This window comes from Poecile atricapillus, chromosome 2, assembly GCF_030490865.1.
Source record: "Poecile atricapillus isolate bPoeAtr1 chromosome 2, bPoeAtr1.hap1, whole genome shotgun sequence".
NCBI lineage: Eukaryota > Metazoa > Chordata > Aves > Passeriformes > Paridae > Poecile > Poecile atricapillus.
In genome coordinates this window covers 54311403-54330471 of record NC_081250.1, presented here as the reverse complement: position 1 = coordinate 54330471, position 19069 = coordinate 54311403, and the positions used below count along the sequence as shown (strand labels likewise).

The 19069-nt window shown below is 35.7% G+C and overlaps 1 protein-coding gene across 2 annotated transcripts in view; it reads left to right on the top strand.

The window, feature by feature from the left end:
* The window catches only part of POU6F2 (POU class 6 homeobox 2), a 259099-nt gene that overhangs the window by 199299 nt on the left and 40731 nt on the right, over positions 1 to 19069 (top strand). For both annotated transcript variants that reach the window (XM_058832032.1, XM_058832031.1), the window contains one exon: positions 4610 to 4756. In XM_058832032.1, the coding sequence (XP_058688015.1) occupies positions 4610 to 4756 (147 nt within the window). The remainder of the gene's footprint in view (positions 1 to 4609; positions 4757 to 19069) is intronic.

Here is a 19069-nt window from a genome sequence, read left to right as displayed (position 1 = left end):
CTACCCCCAGTACATATGATAATGATAGTCACTGTAACAAAGAAGGTATCAATATCCTCAGGAGCCTGTGCTCAGTATGGAACAGTCTGTTTCCTTAAGGTCCAGTGATTACTATCCAGAATCTGTCTCATGAGCCATTGAGAAAAGCTGGGAATAAATCCCACTCTATTTTAACCTGTAATTCTCTCGTCAGCTAAATACAACAAAATTCTGATTTTAGATTCTTGTCTAAAAATTCCTACAAAAACACATGCCATGGTGATAAAAATTCATTTCTGTGAATAAAATTTTCCCTCATTATGGGTAGAAAAGAAAAATGTCATGTGTTTCGGACAGAGAGCCATTGCTCAATTCTCCTCATCTGTTAGAGATATTTGTTTTCCCTTGAAAAACATTGGTTTAAGCAAATAATCTCAGCAGCTAATCTAGTAGTGTGATGCTCCCTACAGAAGCGTTTGTCAGAGAACATAAGAGACTGAGGATCTGTTGGTCCCTAATCAAATGTAATATTTTTCTACACTAATTCCATCTCTAGGAGATATCCAGAAATGTGATTTTTAACAGTCTTCCTGAAAAACACTAATACTATTTTGTAAAATGAAGTTATGCCTCAAGTTACTCTGCAATGTGTTCTTCATATTCTCCATTGCTGCATTCAGATAGCAGCATGTCCTTACTCAGCCTCCCCCACAAGTGCTGTAGAAAACACACAAGATCTATATACTGGCAGTGTGTAAAGTGTCTTTACCTTTCAAGTTACATTCCCATTTTCTCCTGTGATGCTCTGGCATCCTGAAATGTCTTGACTTTTCACTAGCAAAACTGTTCGGGTTTTTTCTTTGTATTTGACTGGCTGATACTGTAATGAGTAAAACTTACTCTTTGATTTCCAGACCAGGAGACTGAAAGTTCAGTAGGACATGCCTTTTACAAGGTAAAATTACTGTGTGGGTTAACAAATCTGATCTTGTATTCAACAACAGATAGATGAATGCTTGATCAGTTTCTCACAGCAAGTACAATGAAATACTGAGTTAGTTTTCAGTATAAAGAGGAAGATGTTATTATTCCAAAAGCAAAAAGTATTTTTGGCTCTCAAGAAAGCTACTTGCAGCATTGAGTCTCACACCCTTTTCTTCAGATTGGGTTCTTTGAAGACTATCTCTTAACCAAAGAAACTCTGGCTTTGCATGGCAAAGTTTTAGCATCTTGTAAGTAGTGCCTCTTTCATCCTCCGGAATTTCTCAGGTAAGTTTTATTTGTGTGAATTCTGTGTGCTGCACTGGAATGTCTTCTGCTTTTACTGGCTTAAAGTAGACAATTTTCATATGCTTTACCTTTAAAAGTTCAGCTTTGGGAATTCAGAAAAATTTGCTAGATCTACTCAGTTATTGAAGATTCTTCCTCATAAAATTTTCTTCCTCGAAAAACCATGTCATTAGCAGAGGCATCATTGAGGGGGCTGGCCTATTACTTTAAACAAAAATCACTATTACTAACTATTATGGCTGGTGTTTTGAGTTGGAGAAGAGATTTGGACACTGGAATCAACAGCTCCAAATATTTCAGCCTTCCAAATTAAAATTGTTTAAATACAGAAACAAAATGGGTAGAGCCTTTTGTGGGATTTTTCACAATATATTTCCAATATTTCCAACATGTATTCTTAGGGATCCAACCTACACTGAGAAATTGCATAAACCTCTCAAGTTAGAGATCTTATTTTTTAAATAAAAGGAAGATTCAATGTGTTATCTTGGTGTCCAGACATAATGAAATGAGATGTATTTCTTCATCCCCAGTTTGCACACAATATAAAAGGGGTCAATTGAATAGAGCATAACTTGCAGTCAACAGCTCCCCAACGCACTCAAAGAAAAATGCATCCTCTCCTTTTTAATCAGACTTATGAAAAGATAGGGGTGGTTTCATATGCACATTTGAAGTCTCTTACCCTGTGATTTGGCCCATTCCTTGTATTTTTTCCTGGAACATGGTACTGTGCAGTGTACCTATGCATATCACAGCCTTTGCCATCATTTTTAATAAGTAGCTTATCTCTGTGATGCAACTAAAAGCAATCCTGAGTGTCTCCAGGGTTTGTTGTAATTAAATTTTATTGTTGTATTTGAAAATGTACATTTTTTGAAAGCTGGTGCAAGAAAAAGGGAAAAGAGATTCTAGAAGTTGATAGTCTGATTTTTAGAAGGTTTTAACCCTTTGTAGTTTCCAGATTTACAAGCTTATTTATGCTTCCCAAGCAGCTGTTCTTGCATGCCTCTGAAGCCCTGAATATAGCAGATAGTGCAGTTTATTAGCTGATGTTGGGTAACTGTCCAAAGATTATCATTTATACCTGCAGTCAGATGCTGTAGGATCAGAGGTGCAGTAATTTGTGGGTTGCTAATATGATTGTAGAAGGCCTTTTCTTAAAGTCTTACACTCATGCTTCTGCCCCTTTTTTCTCCAAATATTTACTGCTATAAGAAAATTTCTTCAAGTACCAGTACTGTCAGCAGAGTTCTGTGAAATTAAAAAGCAGGATTTGCCAACTTCTGATTGGGACAATAAAAAAATGCCACTGTTTTGAGCAGAAAACAAACCAGTTTACTTATATTGTTCTCTGGAATTAGACTGCTGTGCTCAGGCACCACCACCAAAATCACTGAAAAGTGCATCAGCTACCTTTGCACTCACACCTTTGTGCAGTCAGTGGAATTTCTTGCAGTCTGCATTCAGGGACTGAGTTTCACATTGGTCATTGTACTGGGCTGACAGCTCATCAAGACTGCTAATCAAGCACACATTGCAATTTTTCCCTTTGTGTTTTATTCCTGCTTAATTTTCTTGCCATGGGTTGCTCAAAACTGCTTTTAGAGATTCATATAACAATTTCTTCCAAACCAAAATATTTCCTCCAAACAATGTCATCTTTTCTGTCTGGCATTGCTACTAATCTTTATTTACTTATTTACTTTACAATTTCTAGAGGGATTGGATGTGCTCAAGACACCCCTTTAAGCAACACTTTATATCAAGGTTGCATTTATAAATACTTCATGAGAGGCTAATGAATGATTAATAGATGTTTTAATGTATGACCAATCAATTGTAGATTTTGCAATGTCCAACAGACAAGTAGGTTTCTTATAAGCATAGATTATAACCATATCTGACATCTTCTATTGATGGGCTTCTAAACGCCTATAACATACACACTACTCATATCTGTAACATGCTTAAAACATCTACTAATCACTGATTAATTTTTTATAACCTATTTTGAAGCAGAGCCTGTCTATGGAGTATATCCCTTACTGCACCTTGTGAGTCTCCATTTCTAAAAGATTGATAATTCACTTGTCATCTAAGGACTTAGAAATCCTACTAATTTCAGCTCAAACATAAAGTTTTTCTGAGTTAGCTCTAGCATTTTCATCTCAGTCTAAGAAAAAATGTCCCTAGACTCTTTTGTCCCTCAGACTTCTGGCTGCTCTACCCTGCTAATGTGTATTTTGCAAGTTCTGCTACCATGCAGTGGTTCTTAGGAGGCAAAGCCACTCTAAAATGTATTTTCAGCCTCTTGAACTCAATTTGATTGCTCTCAAGACAGCTGTCCAAGTGATGATGGTTCCCAACATTTATTTTTTTACTGTCATCCCTGTGCGCTTGGCTCAAAGTTTGTCCTTTCTCAGAAAAGGATAAGAAACGTCACAATAATTCAGTGGAAAAGCCATGTCCAAAGCCATGTCCATGACATAGGAACACATATTTTGTATGCTTGATAAGCACAGGAGTTGATAGGAGTGTTTCTCTGTGGGATCCCCCTAGTCTCCTAAGATGAAAGCCATGACCATGCTCTGTGCTTTCTATGGAGCATTCTGGTAGGATTGACTAAAGCAGGCAATACAAATTATTTCCTATTATTATGAATCCTAAATATTCAAATTTGTGAGTCCTGGGACTAATCATTCATATTTGAGAAGCAACATGTTGCTTATTTTGCAAATGAATTTTGAATTTTTAGTTGATATCTACTGACCTCACTTACAACGTTGAGTCTTCTACTGTGATTTACCTAGATATGGAAACTAATTATTTAATGGTAAAAATTAAAAGGATTTGCAGACTTTTCTTGGGTTTGTGGTCATCAGTAAAATAGTTTCTGTTCTGAATATCCCCAAGTAAACATTCCACCCCCAGTCAAATCAAGTGCTAATCTTTCACTGATTGCTCTTTACAGCAGTACTAAGCTGCCAAACCTGTGGCATTAGCAACTTGAGCCTAAAGAAACACATCAAACATAACTCAATTTAAAAAAAAAAAAAAGGAAGAGAATATAGGGTAAAAAAGGGGATTTTTATTCTTCAACATCAACATGGAATTTCCTCTTCCTTTTTTAAAACTATTTCTTTTCAAAGCCCCAGAAGTAAGAACTTCTCAAACTTGAGCTCTTGGAGCAGACAGTTTTTTTACACACAATTAAGTGGGTAAAAAACATTAAAATAACATAAACATTACTGTGCTGTCACTTTTATATTATCCACTTAGCATTATATGTTTATCATGGGTTTTATAATGATATTTTCTTTTTTTTTTTTTTTTCCAGCTGGTTAATAATCCACTAGCAAGTCAAGCAGCAGCAGCAGCTGCAGCAGCAGCTATGGGCTCAATAGCAAGCTCCCAGGCCTTTGGAAACGCCCTCTCCAGTCTTCAGGGGGTCACAGGCCAGCTCGTCACTAATGCACAAGGACAGGTGAGTAGAAGATGGAGCAAACAGTGAATTCTGATGGCAGGCAGATCTTGGGACAAAAATGAGTTCCGCTTGTATGACAGCAATTTAAAAGTGCACATGTTGAAGATAAATAAATATTGATTTGCCAGACAAGGTAAGAAATGGAAAGTCTGAGAAATGGAGGGAAGTTAGGCACTCTTTAAGAGTGTTTTCAAGCTAGAAGAGTCTAAGGGTTTCTTTTATTTTGTTTCAACTCTTTAAAAATATCGCAATAGTGCAATACCATGGTGTTTTAAAAGTCCAGCAGCCCTGGACTGATTCTTAACACACATACTTCTTCCATTTACATATGCCTAATAATAGACACCTATATTGAAGCAGTAATGTGCTTCACTTTTTTGCATTTCTATGGCATTTCTGTATTACATAATTTCTTAAAAGGCATTAAATGTTTCTAGTAAAGGAAAATAAATTGTAATGAAGTATCAGGGTTGGACTTATCTGAGTGGCTTACTCATTTGTTTATTAGGTATGTTAAGCAATTTGCAATGAATATGCCAGCCTGTATGCAAATTTGGAAGATTATTTTGATTTTAAAAAAATTTTCCAAACAGGAACTTGAGCATTGTTTAAGAGTTACTGTGTCTAAGAGAGAGCTTATGCATTACCTACATTTTGAAGCTGTTTATTTGTTCAAACCATTTCCATTTCAGTCTTAGTATGATGCAGAAAGATACACATCTGAATCAATATATACAAAAATAATTCCTTTGATACAGTATATTTAAGTGACTTTCAGATTGTGACCACTTTCATTCTTTATTGCATTTATTAGGGCTAAAATTAACACAATGCCTTTTTTCTCTGCAACAAATCTCTCAGTATAACTGGTGACTGAGTAATTTGCATGCCATTCTAAATTCTACAAATTTGGCGTAGACTGATATCCACAATGTTTATGTGGATGTTATGTCTTGAAAACTATTTATTGAAATAATGCAGCTTGGATGATATGTGAAGCTAAAGTTTAGTTTCTACTCCTACTGTTTACTAGCGAGGAGGAATAAAGGGAAGGGCTGCTTTTATTCTGGTAATTTTCTGCTAGTTAATTTGAACAAGAGTGAGGTTTTTTTATTTTGGCCCATTAAAAAATAGAAGTCAACACTTTATAGGACCCCACATCCCCCCAGTTTTTTTAACAGGACACATAAACAAGGATGCTTCCTGAGCTTCACTATCACCATCCAAGTCCCAGGAAAAAAAAAATGCTGACCTTGTTATATTTACTGGGTGGGTGCAGAATTGTTCCATCACTACCCCGAGGGTTGAACGATGGAGCTTGTCAAAGTGAGGCCTTATCTAATGAATCATCTTATCGCAGGTGCACACCACACATATTAAAGGAGGATTGTATGAACAATGTGCCCTCTACAATAACCTTTCAATGTCTACTTTAACCCTTGTTTCAATCCCTTTTCATCAAAGGATCATTTTATGCAGCCAGCTTTAAATGGAGGCTCTCAAAAGCCTATTAAGATTTCTGGAGGGATGGGGTATTGGTTTGGGAGAAAAGTTGGTTATAATACCTATAACTCATAGTCAGATCAGCTCCAACCTAGAAGCCTGCTTGTTTTTATCTTCTCTGTGCTCCAGAAATGGTTCACAGTCGCCACTCACATATGAGGCACTCAACAAAGATGTTTATTGTAAGAGCAGAAGTTATGAATGTAGACTAATTTTTTTATAGCTTTTCCTTTACATGTTCTCCACAGAAAACATATTCTGTGTGACTATTCATTGTATCCTTAAAAAAAATACTACTAAGAAGATATTGCTGGATGGAAGTTTCACTCAGGCCGAGTCTTGTTTATTCCAGAGATAATGTAAAGTCCAATAATTCCACAGGTTGCAGAGAAAGAGAAAGGAAAGGAACAATCTTCCCAGTTGTTGGAATAAAATTATAGCACCTAGCTATCTGCCTTGGTCTTTTAAATAAGGGTTGAATTTTATTACTTGTTTTTGCAAATGTTCATTGGTTTGTAATCAGTACTGCAGACCTTGCCATGATATAGATAAATATTGATAGTAAGTGTGTAATATAACACACAGTTTTATAATATTTATATAATATAATATTATAGAATATTATACAATTATGATATTTTATATATTATAAAAATATATAATATATTTATAATATAATATTATATTATATTATATTTATAATATAATAAACTCATATTACTTAGAGAACACTTCTCAGGCTGCCTTAAAACAGGACTAGTCAGTATAATTTATCTGCATTCCAGAAATTAAACTACATTCCCTTGAAATTAATAGAATTATAGCACCTAACCAAGAACTAAAAGATGTTTCTTCAAAATTGGGAGCATAAACAAATAGTAATTTGAAATGCTCCATTTCTGAATAATCTGCTTGGAGTCACTAAAGAGCCAGATTTGCACCATATGTTAAGAATCTGCCCTTGGACAATCATCCCTTCAAGGAATCACAAGTATGATACCCAAAACTCACTCCCAAAAACATAAAGCTGAATGAGTTACTAGAATGTTGGTACGTGCAATCTTTGTAATGACACGTTGTTTCTGCTGCAGAAATTCAGGGCTTGTAAATGTCCATCTGTCTAGCTAAATATATGGTGATCAGTAATCCCTGGAGACATTAAGCTCTAGGTCAAATCCAAGATCCTATGGTAAATTTAAGGGAAATGATCCTTTAAATGACATATGGCATGGCCTTAATTCCCAATAGCCTAGAATTTCTTACAATTACAGTAACAAAATCATATGTATTAACAATATTTTTTATAACATATTTGTTATTTACTTAATTATTGAATTCACTGTTATGGCATGTTTATTTATTTTTCTTCCTTTGCTTTGGATGGCAATATGAACTGCAATACCAGAGCTTCCCAAGACCAAGCCAAGAGATTTAATCCATTGAAACAATATGATTAGATCACCTGATTAATTTGATATAGTACAGGTAGAGGACTCTAAATCAAATTTTCATTTTCAGAGGCATATTATGAAGAGCTATTGGCCCATGTAACACTGCTTACATTCTGTTTGCCCTCAGCACTTTCCAGGAAGTGTTTGCAGCACTGGGCTTTCATTTCTTAAATTTAAGGGCCAGGGCAGCAGGTTTGCCAGATTGCACCCTGTCAGTAGATTTCAAAGAGATTGTCTACCTATTCAGCTTCAGCCTGCCCTTACAGGAGGAACCTAGTGCCATTGTTGCCCTTCGATTCTTCCGATAATAACACAACATCTCTTTTTTATGCTTTGCAAATGAAAGAAAATATCAGGAGTTTTGTGTTGGTTTTACTATGTTTATTAAGTATGTGAAATGTGTGCTTTGGCTCTTGTCATAATACTTGTAAGGAAATAAGCCACAAAAATATGAAAGTAAGGTTGATTAACTTGGTTTCTTAATTATCAGTTGCATTCATATATGTCTCTTGACTTCAGCAGGATCAAATGCATTTTAACTGTGGGTACTGAGTAAGTTTAGTTTCTCTTTTGGAAAGATGGGAGTTGTCTAACGGGAAAAACATGGCACTAAATTCAGCAGTTGCAAAATAACATTTTACCATAAAAGAAAAGAGTAGCATGATAACAGTTGGCATGATGAACTGCCTTATGGATAAAGAGGGCAATAGTCTGTTTCCTGGGAGATTAAAAGGGAAATCTAAGTTTGTATGGTGTAATTGTATTGTTCACACTTTAATTGAACAGTGAATTAATTGGGATTGTTTCATTATAATCTAAGAATGTTCCTGAAGGAACTCAGGCTTCGTTGTGCCCATGCCTTACTCTTTAGATATGAAAATCTTCTGTATAAGAAAAATCTTAAGCACATGTCCACCTTGGTACTTAACAAAAAAATAACTAATTTTTGAGTGTTGTAGTCCACAAGTAGCTCAGGAAACTAGAGAGAGAGGCATTGTTGATCCAATTAGATAATAGGAGTACTTTGGCTCTCATTATTCTGATGAGAGGGTACACATTTGCTCTTTGAGCTTCTTGATGGTAAACGGTGCTAATGAGGCCTGATGGATTCCCTGCTCCTAACAAGCCTCTCAGCAGTGCGAGTGATTACAATGGAGATAGATTTGATGGGATGCGCTCCCTTTTGTAGTGTCTCAGCTGCTGACACTCTGCGACATAATCAGGTCACAGAGCCGGTCACAGCCATCAGCAAAAGCCATAGCTCTATTCCTCATTATTAAAGTGCATTATTCAGTTCCAGGCCTTCACAATACTGCCAAGGGCCTTTTTTCCTTCCCCTTTTTTTGTTAAGCATCAGTTCTCAAATACAAGAGTTAATAAAATCATCAGCTAAAGAACTAGTAAATTAAAGAAATGGAAATAAAGTGCTCCCTTTCAAATTCATTGAAGGATCACAATTAAATAAGCAGGGAATTTCTCATCACCACATACTGTACAGTACAATGTAATATGTCATGTGCAATAACAACAGGGATAGGATTTTAAAAACTAACATTGTCCTCATTGTGGACTGGCTTGGAATGTGCTAAAGTATCTTTTATGGTGAAGGAAATTTCTGTCTTCCCAACTATTACATGTCTATGTAGGTACTGTTATTCTCACTGTTTTGTGTAACTACTTTCTTTCTGAAGTGAGAACAGTTATTTGCAAACTAAGTTTATGATTCTAAGCAGAGCAGCTGTCTTGTCTCAGTTTAAGTGACCAAGGCCACAGTCTGGAAAATATGCAATAGGCCACAATACTAGGATGTCATTGTTCCCACAGACAAGGGCATTACCTTCTTTTGGGGACTGAGGTAATTATAAAATGGTGTGGAAAGGTGTTTGTAGCATTTTCTTTCTGCTCTGATGAAGTTCATTTTGGGCTATCCCCACTCCAAAAGAAAATACTCTTTTTAAATCTAAGGCACATTTTAATGAAATTTAAACAGGTGAGAAAAAATATAGTGGAAAGCCTGAATTTGTTAGTTAGTTGGTTAGTTACTAACTTTTTTTTTCAGTCTTGTTTCAACTAAATAGAAATAATAATATTCCAACATTGAAATGTATACCTTTACAGGGGTTTAAACCATTTCTGTTAAATCCCTGTAGTATGTATTAAGTGACAATAGTATCATTTTGTGCATAGATAAAACCAAAGGGACTAATACTAGTAATTGAGTGGGGTTTTCTTGTCATTGGGTTTTTTGGGTTCTTTTTGTTGAGGTTTTTTTGGGGTTTTGGGGGATTTTTGCAAGTTTTTTTCTGTTGACCTTGTTCAACTCCAAAACTTTTCCTGTTTTCTTTCTGGTAAAGTATGCTATGGTAGGCAAATGAGTATGTACATGCCAAGCTGCTTGTAAGACTTTCAATTCTCTAGAACCACAGATGTAAGTACTTTTCAATATCTGGAGTTTAAAGTTCAGAGTTAGTACTGTGGAATTAGCAACGAAGAAATGTGTAGAGACTGCTATGTGACCTAGTTTTCTTTCCAACACTAGCCAAGAAAATTGGCAGCTACCACTGGGACAGACAGCAAGTTGTGACTCCTCACACACTTAAAAGAAGGATGTTGATTGTTGGGGTTTTATGTTGTTTGGGGTTTTTTAATTCTTCCAGAAGCTCTAGGAGGTTCAAAGTCCTGAAATGTTTGAGACTCTTAAAGTCCTCCTGAATATGTGCAATTCATACTCTTCTTCAGGTGTTCAATGTCCATTAGCCTTAATCTTCTTTTCTCTTTCTTGTTATCACTTCAATATCTCTTTCAGCTATGCAGCTTTAATACATGGTAACCACTAATATTTTAGCCCACGCAACATCCAAATGTTCACAAAATTCTTAACAATAATTGCTTAAGTAGTGACTGCTAACATCTTCCTTGGGCTAAGACCTACAGAAATCTCAGTTGGTGGTATCAGAATGGCATATATTAAGAATATTTAATTTATTTCATTAGAAGCCTGAGAAATTAAAAGAGACACATTTTGAGGGAGATGCTAGAGGGAGGGATTGTAACAGTCTAATAAAACCAGCATTTAAGAACATTCCTTGGAAAACCCTTTACCAGGAGATTCTGTTTTGACAGACCCTCATTAATGTATGGGATTTCTGCTGGGTGGAGTCTGATTCTTTTTTCCCCCTCAAAGTTTCACTGTGCTGAATACATGAGGTTTTGCTGTTTGCAAGAAAAAAAGCAAAAAAAGAAAAGGTCAGTTGTAAGGGAAGATTTTTATTTTTTTTTCAATTGGTTTTTCTCCCCACAGCTATACATGGAGGAGGGTGTTTGTTTAATTACCTCCCATGTGAATTTGAATCAAAAGACAAATAATTCTTTTAACATATTTTTGCTGACTGTGTCTTTATTTTGCTGTACTATTTCTCTAATATCAGTTGTATCCAGAGTGGCATAAACGTAAAAAATGCAGGACCAGGCTCTCCGGTCATGCAAATTTGTAGTTTCATGAAGTGGAAATGGACTGAGGCAGAGTGAGTCTAACTTAAACCAAGAGCTGACTAGCCTTTTTTGTCTATTTTAGGCAGTGATCACTGAAAAATGGAAAGGGTAATTGTGTAATGAAACTTCTATCAGTCTTGGAAATGATCCACATCTATCCAGAAGAGCCACTCTAATGTCTTTTAGCTAACTTGCAACAAATTCTACTTTTGGTACTAAATTTCACACTTCAGATTGTAGCCTCTTGCCTGGATTTCTGCCTAAGGTACTGTGTCTTGGACATAGATCTTTTCAGAGGTGCCCAAGTCTTATTTTCAAAAGCAGCTTTCATACCTGTAAAAGCCTGAGTTTCCTTCGATCAGAGTTACGAGACTGAGTGCTTGAAGGCACGTCTATGCACTGTAACACAGCATTGCAAGCAAATTGCCAGAGACAGTTCATTTATATGTGCATGTCTCAGTGCTGTACTAGCACAGATTGAAGAAGCCAAAACTCTCGGCAGTATCTTGTTATGGCTGGACTAATTAATTCTGCTTCTCAACAAGGTGACACAGGATCTAGTTCATTAGTTAATAGCTCTGGGGTCTTGCTAACACACTGTATTATGTGGAGTAAATATACTTTGAAGAGACCCTTAAAAGCCTGAAGCATTTAGGCACTTTTGAAAGTGTTACTATTCTACATTAATTATTTCAAGTCAGAAGTACTGGACATAACTGTCCTTTTGTCATTGCCTTCTTAATTACTTTTGCATGGAGGAGGAAACCAAACTTACTACTAGTTCAACCTTAATACAATTTTCATGAAAGCTAACCAATAAAAAAAGAGCCTACCATTCCTATAATCTGTTCATCTTAGCATCATGAGGTGGTTATAAGCATGAAAAATTTTCGTTGTTATCACCAGTGACATACATCACAGTCAATGAAATCTTTCTGCTCTACAGAGGTTCTTACACTGCTCTCCTTATCATCATATCTTATCACCTTCCAGTAAAGCATTAAGAAACATGACTAGTGATAGTCACAAATTGGTCTTCCTCTCAGCAGAAACTTGTAGAATAGCATATTGCATGTTTGATAAGGACATTTGGCTTTGTATGTCTTTGTTAGAAATTTTTTGTTTGTTTGTTTGCCTTTTAAAGTTTTGGTTTTGTTTAGATTTTAAAATCTTTATGAAGGGATTTCTTAGAGATGCATATTGCTTATATTTGCATCAGAGAAAGGCAGATAACAAGAAATGTATTAGCTTTTGCAGCAGAATGTGGTGAAGCCAAAGATAATAAACACAGGAATGCTCCTTAATTGCTGTTGGAATCCATTCCAAGTCCTTGACCTTCCTCTTAGAGCAAACTTTGCTGTGTGCAGAGAAGGTTTGACAGTTGTTATCCTGGAAGACTGAATTTGGTAATTATAGATTTCATCCATGAGTTTTAGCTAGCCATTTAGATTCCTGGGAAGCAGATCACAGAAGAACTTGAGGTCAAAGACTGAAGTTTTCCGATGTACATTGAAAACTCTTTAATGTGACATAATCAAAGTAGTGGACAGAGTTGATGCATGTAGGTGGTACCAAGAAAAGGGCTTTCTATGTTACTGATGTTTCCCAAACATTGGAAGTGCTCAGGAACATTGCATCCGGAGTTGACTCCGGAAGCTGAGAAAAATTTGAGGTCACATCAGTGTCTGAACAGAAATGATGGAAATCCTCCTCTGTGAGACTTGTGTCAGAGTGGAAGCTAAGACAATTCTTAATTTTGGATTTCTTCTTTTGAGGGAATGCTATGCAGGGTGGATTATAAAGAGGCTGTAGGAAACCAGAGGCAATAGAGGACCAAGCCTAGGAATTTGAGTTATCTTTCTAAATGTGCCTCATAATTTCTGAAAAAAACCCAAATTGTAGTTCTTTGTTTAACATGGTGCTTAGTCTTATTTAGATTTTACCTAAATTATCCTGTATATAGTATATGCCTTATCCTTGTGTCAGAATTTTACAATCTGCTCAATTTGCTTTGATAATCAGATAAAACAAAAGCAAAACTTCTTGTTTGAGCAAAGAGGAGAAGAAGCCAGATCACTCTGTCAAAAGTGAAATTTAATCCAAAATGCTAAATATTTTTGGTCCTTTATGCACTGATAAAGCACTCCTGCTGTTTTGGTGAGGTTTGGAATTTCTTAAAAGTTACAAGTCTTCATGCATAAATGAAGGCCATTGTCTTTCCTATTGTGCTTCAGTTTTAATATTTGTATGTCTTAAATATATAGATGAGGAAAGATTTTGTACTCCAATGTTTGCTGTGCAATCATTATATGTTTGAAATCTGAAAGGATGAGGAGTACAGATTACCAATATCTGAAGAATTTGAAAATGAAGAAATATGTCTTCCCCAAGTAGTGTTCACATAATGAGGAGAATATTACAGAAATACTTGATTGACTCATTTGGTAGTAAGCCAACCACTGAAATATATTCATGCAGTATTCACAGTAATAACCAGCCAGATGCAGACCCATGATTTCTGCATGCAAATCCACAAGCTTCCAAATAGCACAATGAACTGGAATTGTCCTGTAAGAGAAAGTTTTCTCTGTCTTCTGATTTGCATCTAGATTATTCTGAAGAATTGTGTTATGCCTTCTCCTATGTGTTGAACTGTGAACGGTGACAGGGAAAGTTCAAGCAGAAAAAAAATCACCTAACCATGCATGGATACTGGATCTATTTTTCCTGAAGTATATTTCAGTTTGTCATTTTTTTTCAGAAGCTGACAGTGGTAGGCTTCAGTGTGTATGTATGCAAATGGCCCAGATATCAAAAGGGGGAAAAAAAGGACTTTGAAATATCTATGTCAATGTATTAAATATATATGATTTTAAAAGTACCTTTTTCACTTAAACTTCCTTCTTTGCACATTAATTAAATATTATCTCTAGGATAAGTATCTCTCATAGAAGACTAATGTATTATTGTCACATAATAATGGAAGAGAATGACAGTATCTCTTTCCGTAAGCTCAAAGGATTTATTAATATAAAGAAAACACTCAGAGCCCTTGAGCAACTCTGTTTCTGCTTCATAGAGAACCTTTGCTAGGCTCCCCTCATGTCTGGCTTCATGCTAGAGATTCAAGGAAGCAATACATATATCCTGCCAGTTTAAAAATCAATCCTCTTTTCAGGGGATAATTTAATATCAAGACATGATGTACCCAATATCCAAATATACATTCATTTTCATGTTTGACGCATCAAATGCTCTGACATAGCCAAGTTTCAAAATAAATGGTTTGTTTTAGAGGTTGGATATGTCATATTAGCATTCACCCAGCAGATAGAGAGATAGATCAGAGAGTGATCAGGACATCAGGGAGACAGTTTAGAGAGATGAGAGAGGCCAGGTACACCTTGTAATGTTAAAAAAAGCTAGCTAGATAGCAAGAAAGAAATTGTATAAATAGGTCACTGCAGCCCAACTGAAAAGAAGTTTAATTTTAACTTGTTAGTCGTCATCTCCAGAGGCCTAATCCACTCCCTTCTTTGAGGGCTGTTCATTTAGCTATGTCTTATTTGATAGCACAAATAGACAGACTCAAAGAAAAAAACATGGTATCAGACTCATAGTGTACTAGTGTACTAGTGTACTAGTTTTAAGGGGGAATCAGCACCACTTGCCATGCTAAAATTTCCTTCTTCTTTCCTTCTCAGTTCTTCTTATTAGCCTTAATTTGTTCTCATTTGTTCTGGTTTGGCTCTTCTGATTTCTTCCATAAGTGGAAGCATAAACCCATGAAAACAAGAGTATGGGTGAGCAGGTGTCTGGTCTATGTCAGTGACACATCCTCAGACACCCCAAGGTATTCAGCTCTCTAGTTTTTGTTCTGCTTCCCCTGTGTCTACCATTTTCTTTTCCTAGCAATAGTTCTTTGCCTCACTTGTGTATCTGGCATTCAGTTAGTTAAACATAGATCTTTAGTCCCATTTCAGACATGGCACAGTACTCCTTTAGGCATCCCATAGCCAGTCCAGAAAAATGTTCTTCCCTCTGTGTCTTATTGCCATATTCCGACAAAATCCTCAAACATTTCAAATGGAGAAGATACCAACATTCTTTTCAACTGAATTGCTTTCCACTTACATGAACACATGTATGTGTGCATATATACACATACTCAGGTGAATGTACGCTTACCTGGAAATTTGTGCATCTCTCCTCAGAAGAGATACAAGCATCCACAGGAAAACAAGATTCTAAATATTTTAATTACCTCTTGAGTCATACTTCTGTCTTTAGAGTCATTTAACTTTATATTCTGGTGACAAATGGAAATAAACTAAATGTTCTCATCTTGGCATGGAAAATGATGTGCTGCTCTGTTTTAGCTCAGATATGTCTCGAGTGTAATTTTAGATGTGTGTAATCATGACTGTACACAGGCCATAATTGTCTGCATTCTATTAATTTAATCCCCATATAAATATATGAGGAAGAAAACTAGGCCTGTATTTTTCTAGGGGTTTGATTTCCCACAAATAATGTAAGTACTCTTGAATGACTGCAAAGTGAGAGTTGAAAGATACTGGATGTTAACACTCTACCCTTTCGCTACTAGCAGGTACTTTTTAGACTGGTACAATTGATAGCTCTGCCCAGGAGATCAGAATGAAGTAATTAGAAGTTCAAGAAAATTGAGGTTTATTAGTAGAATTGCAGGGGAAATATTTCCCAACATATGCCCACAGGATGGCACAGTCTGCGTGTTTCCTGACATCTATCATGAGCATTGCCTCTACAGACCTCTCCAAAGCCCTGGGAGGTGGCTTCCATCTTTAGGTATTTAAATCACATCTTCTGGGATATGCATTATAGATCTCTTAATTTTAATTGTACAGATCCTGATGTAAGGGTTTTATATTTACAGCCTCTTAAAATTATTATTAGCAACTGCAGTGCACCACTCTGTATATTTAAATCTATATGTTGCTCTCCTGGCTAGTCTGTTTATACCCAGGAGAATGTGTCTCATTTCCCTGGCGCACCAAAATGTCCCAGCTGTCTCGCCTATTGTTCAGGTACAGACACCTGTAGGAGACAGCCATCTATCTTTGATGTCAAGTAGACACATGAATTTGAAAACAGTTGTTTGTGTTCATTGTTGAAATGTTCTCCTTTAGCTAAAGCAGAAAGTTTAAGAATCAATGCACACATAGGTTAGATAAATCATAAGTTCTTCATCACCTCTGAATGAGATTAGTATGTAATTGATACTAGCAAAAAGCACCACATTCTTCTCTACCACATCTGAGAATTTTTGCCACAACAGCCAAGATAAAAATCTGCCTGGAGACTGAGATTAAATATTTAATGACTGCTTAGAAAAAATAAGATTTTAAATTTAAATTTTAGTTCATAAAGGTCGAAAGAGAACAAAGCTAACTGATTCTCAGTTCACCAGATACAGCGTAGTAAATTCCAAATCTCATCTGTTAAGTCTAAGAGCTGATTGAATATGTTCTGAAATTGCAATTACAAACTATGTTTTTGTAAGAGTATAAGAGAGGTCTTGGAAATTAGTACAAAACAAAAACTTGATGAGCTTTTTTGCCAACTTCTCAGGGTAACTATTTAAAATCTTAATATTAGACCACTGACCCTAAAAATACTGTTAGTAATAAACAGAAGCATTTTTCTGTTCAGATAGGTTCCTACTTCTGTATGTACAATGATGGATACTTAGAGCTATGCTTACATGGAAATCCTTAACAAACAATGTATTACACCTTGTGTGTTGAGAGCAAAATATCACAAGTAAAAATGCTACAACAAAATACTTATTTTCTGAATACAAATACAAATGTATATGTTAAATATTACCAAGTTGAGCTCAAATTCTCATAGCCTGATCCATCAATGGAAAGGGCCCCTCCTAAGGAGCACTTAATGCAGCAAGTTGTACCCTTGGCTCCCTCTTGCCTTTTATTTCTCCTTAAAATCATATGCAGTGAAAAGAGGGAACAAACATGAATGATGCATTCCTGATTCACTAAATCACTGTGGTCTCTGGCAAGAGCACAAATGTAAAAATGTTTAAATCGGCCTTATACTACCAAACAAATGATGCAAAAGGAGACCTCAAAGAACACAGAGTGAGGGGAGATAAATGAGTACCATGTCAAGAAAGCAATTTCTCACTGAGTTTGCACAGAATGGAAATTTTACTTCCAAGAGATGGTTAGGGAATCTTTCTAATAAATCTTCAGTCCACAGTCATTGCTGTGTCTTTTTTTTAAACTTACTTTTTAAGAGCTGTGTAAGTTATACCCTCCCCAGTGAAATGTGTCAAGATATTACCAGTCAAGTTGAAGGAATTTAAGTGAATCATCTCTATCTCTGTGTTTATATTTGTAATAGACAAGGCTGGTCAAACAGATTTCATTTTGTGCATGTGTTGAACATCTTTTCAACCAGTGAGGTCTTCTCAAAGCCTTGTCTTATTTTAACAGTAACTCATAAAAGAAAAAATAAAGAAAAGTTGAGTCTCATTACCAGAAAAAGTGTCTATGATTTTATTTTAATTTTAGGGATTTATTTTTTTAAATTCTTTTACCCTTCTTTTATGTACAGCTGAGACTCAGATGGTCAGTAAAAAGGTAACTTGTTTTCCAAATGACCCAGAGACTGTAGGTCAGTTTTAGAATTGACTGCACAGCAGAGTCCTACACTTCTTTAAATTCCTGATTTGAATTATTTTTCCCTAATTTTAACCATATGAAAGGCAACTTAGGCTGCATCCAATCTAAGCTAATTGTTTAGTGTTTTCTGTCATCACTGAAATAAATAGACACTCTCAAAAAATAAAACATAGGACCAATCTAAAGCAGACATTTTAAGCTTTGATGAATTATCTTAGATTATTTTTTTGTTTTTTGGATTTTTGTTGTCTACATTGAATAGAGCCACGAATGACAGTCTACAACTGGATTTCTAATGCTAGATGTTTAACATTGCATCAATTCACAATTCAATTACAATATCACACAGTGGTTATTTGATACTTGATAATGATACTTGAGTCCTTTTAGTAATGTTATCCTTAAGCTCACCATCACAGTCAGTAGTTTTAACTCAGATCCTGGTAGCAGCTGAGGATGGGCATGCAGTACTTAGTACTGGCTGACCTGCCTTATTTTTTTAATTACTCTAGAGGAAATGTTCATTTTTTGGTGTGAAAACTTTGTTCCTGTATTGCTTGTCTGCTTCTTTGTGTTTCCCAAATAAATAGAGATCAAGGTAATGGTATCTATCTGAATTATTTAAAGCGTACTTAACTTTACTGATACTTCAACTAAGTGATGGTTTGCAATGTGAAGGGGAGGATCTTTCTGTTGAGTGTCTTTTCTTTCAAGTAAGATCAAGTATTCCATCTGCAGGATGATGTTATTTGAAAATCAGTTGTGCATAAATGAAGACTTTACATCTCTGAGGTTCTCCAGGTATAAAAAAAACCCTTTGAATGTGTAGAAGGAGGGAAGATATATCTCCTTTTGACAGATTGCTTTTTACATTTCTCTGGCCATTTACCCTGCTGTTTTGGTTAGAACAGAAAAGGGATGCACTAAATCTTCAGAACACAGACCAACATAAATGTATTTCCAGCACAGCTCCAAACATCAGAGGTCAGAAATGCTGTGAAAGAGTCTTATCATGTAAGGATTTCTGTCCTGAAAAGTAATCTAAACTACACCATCATAATTATTGCCAGTCTTACCAAATACTTGTTTATACTCCCAGATATTATGTATGCTTAGAGGGGGAGGCATATCTTCTAATTTGATTTCAAATATTCTGCATTTGTTTAGAAATGCAACCT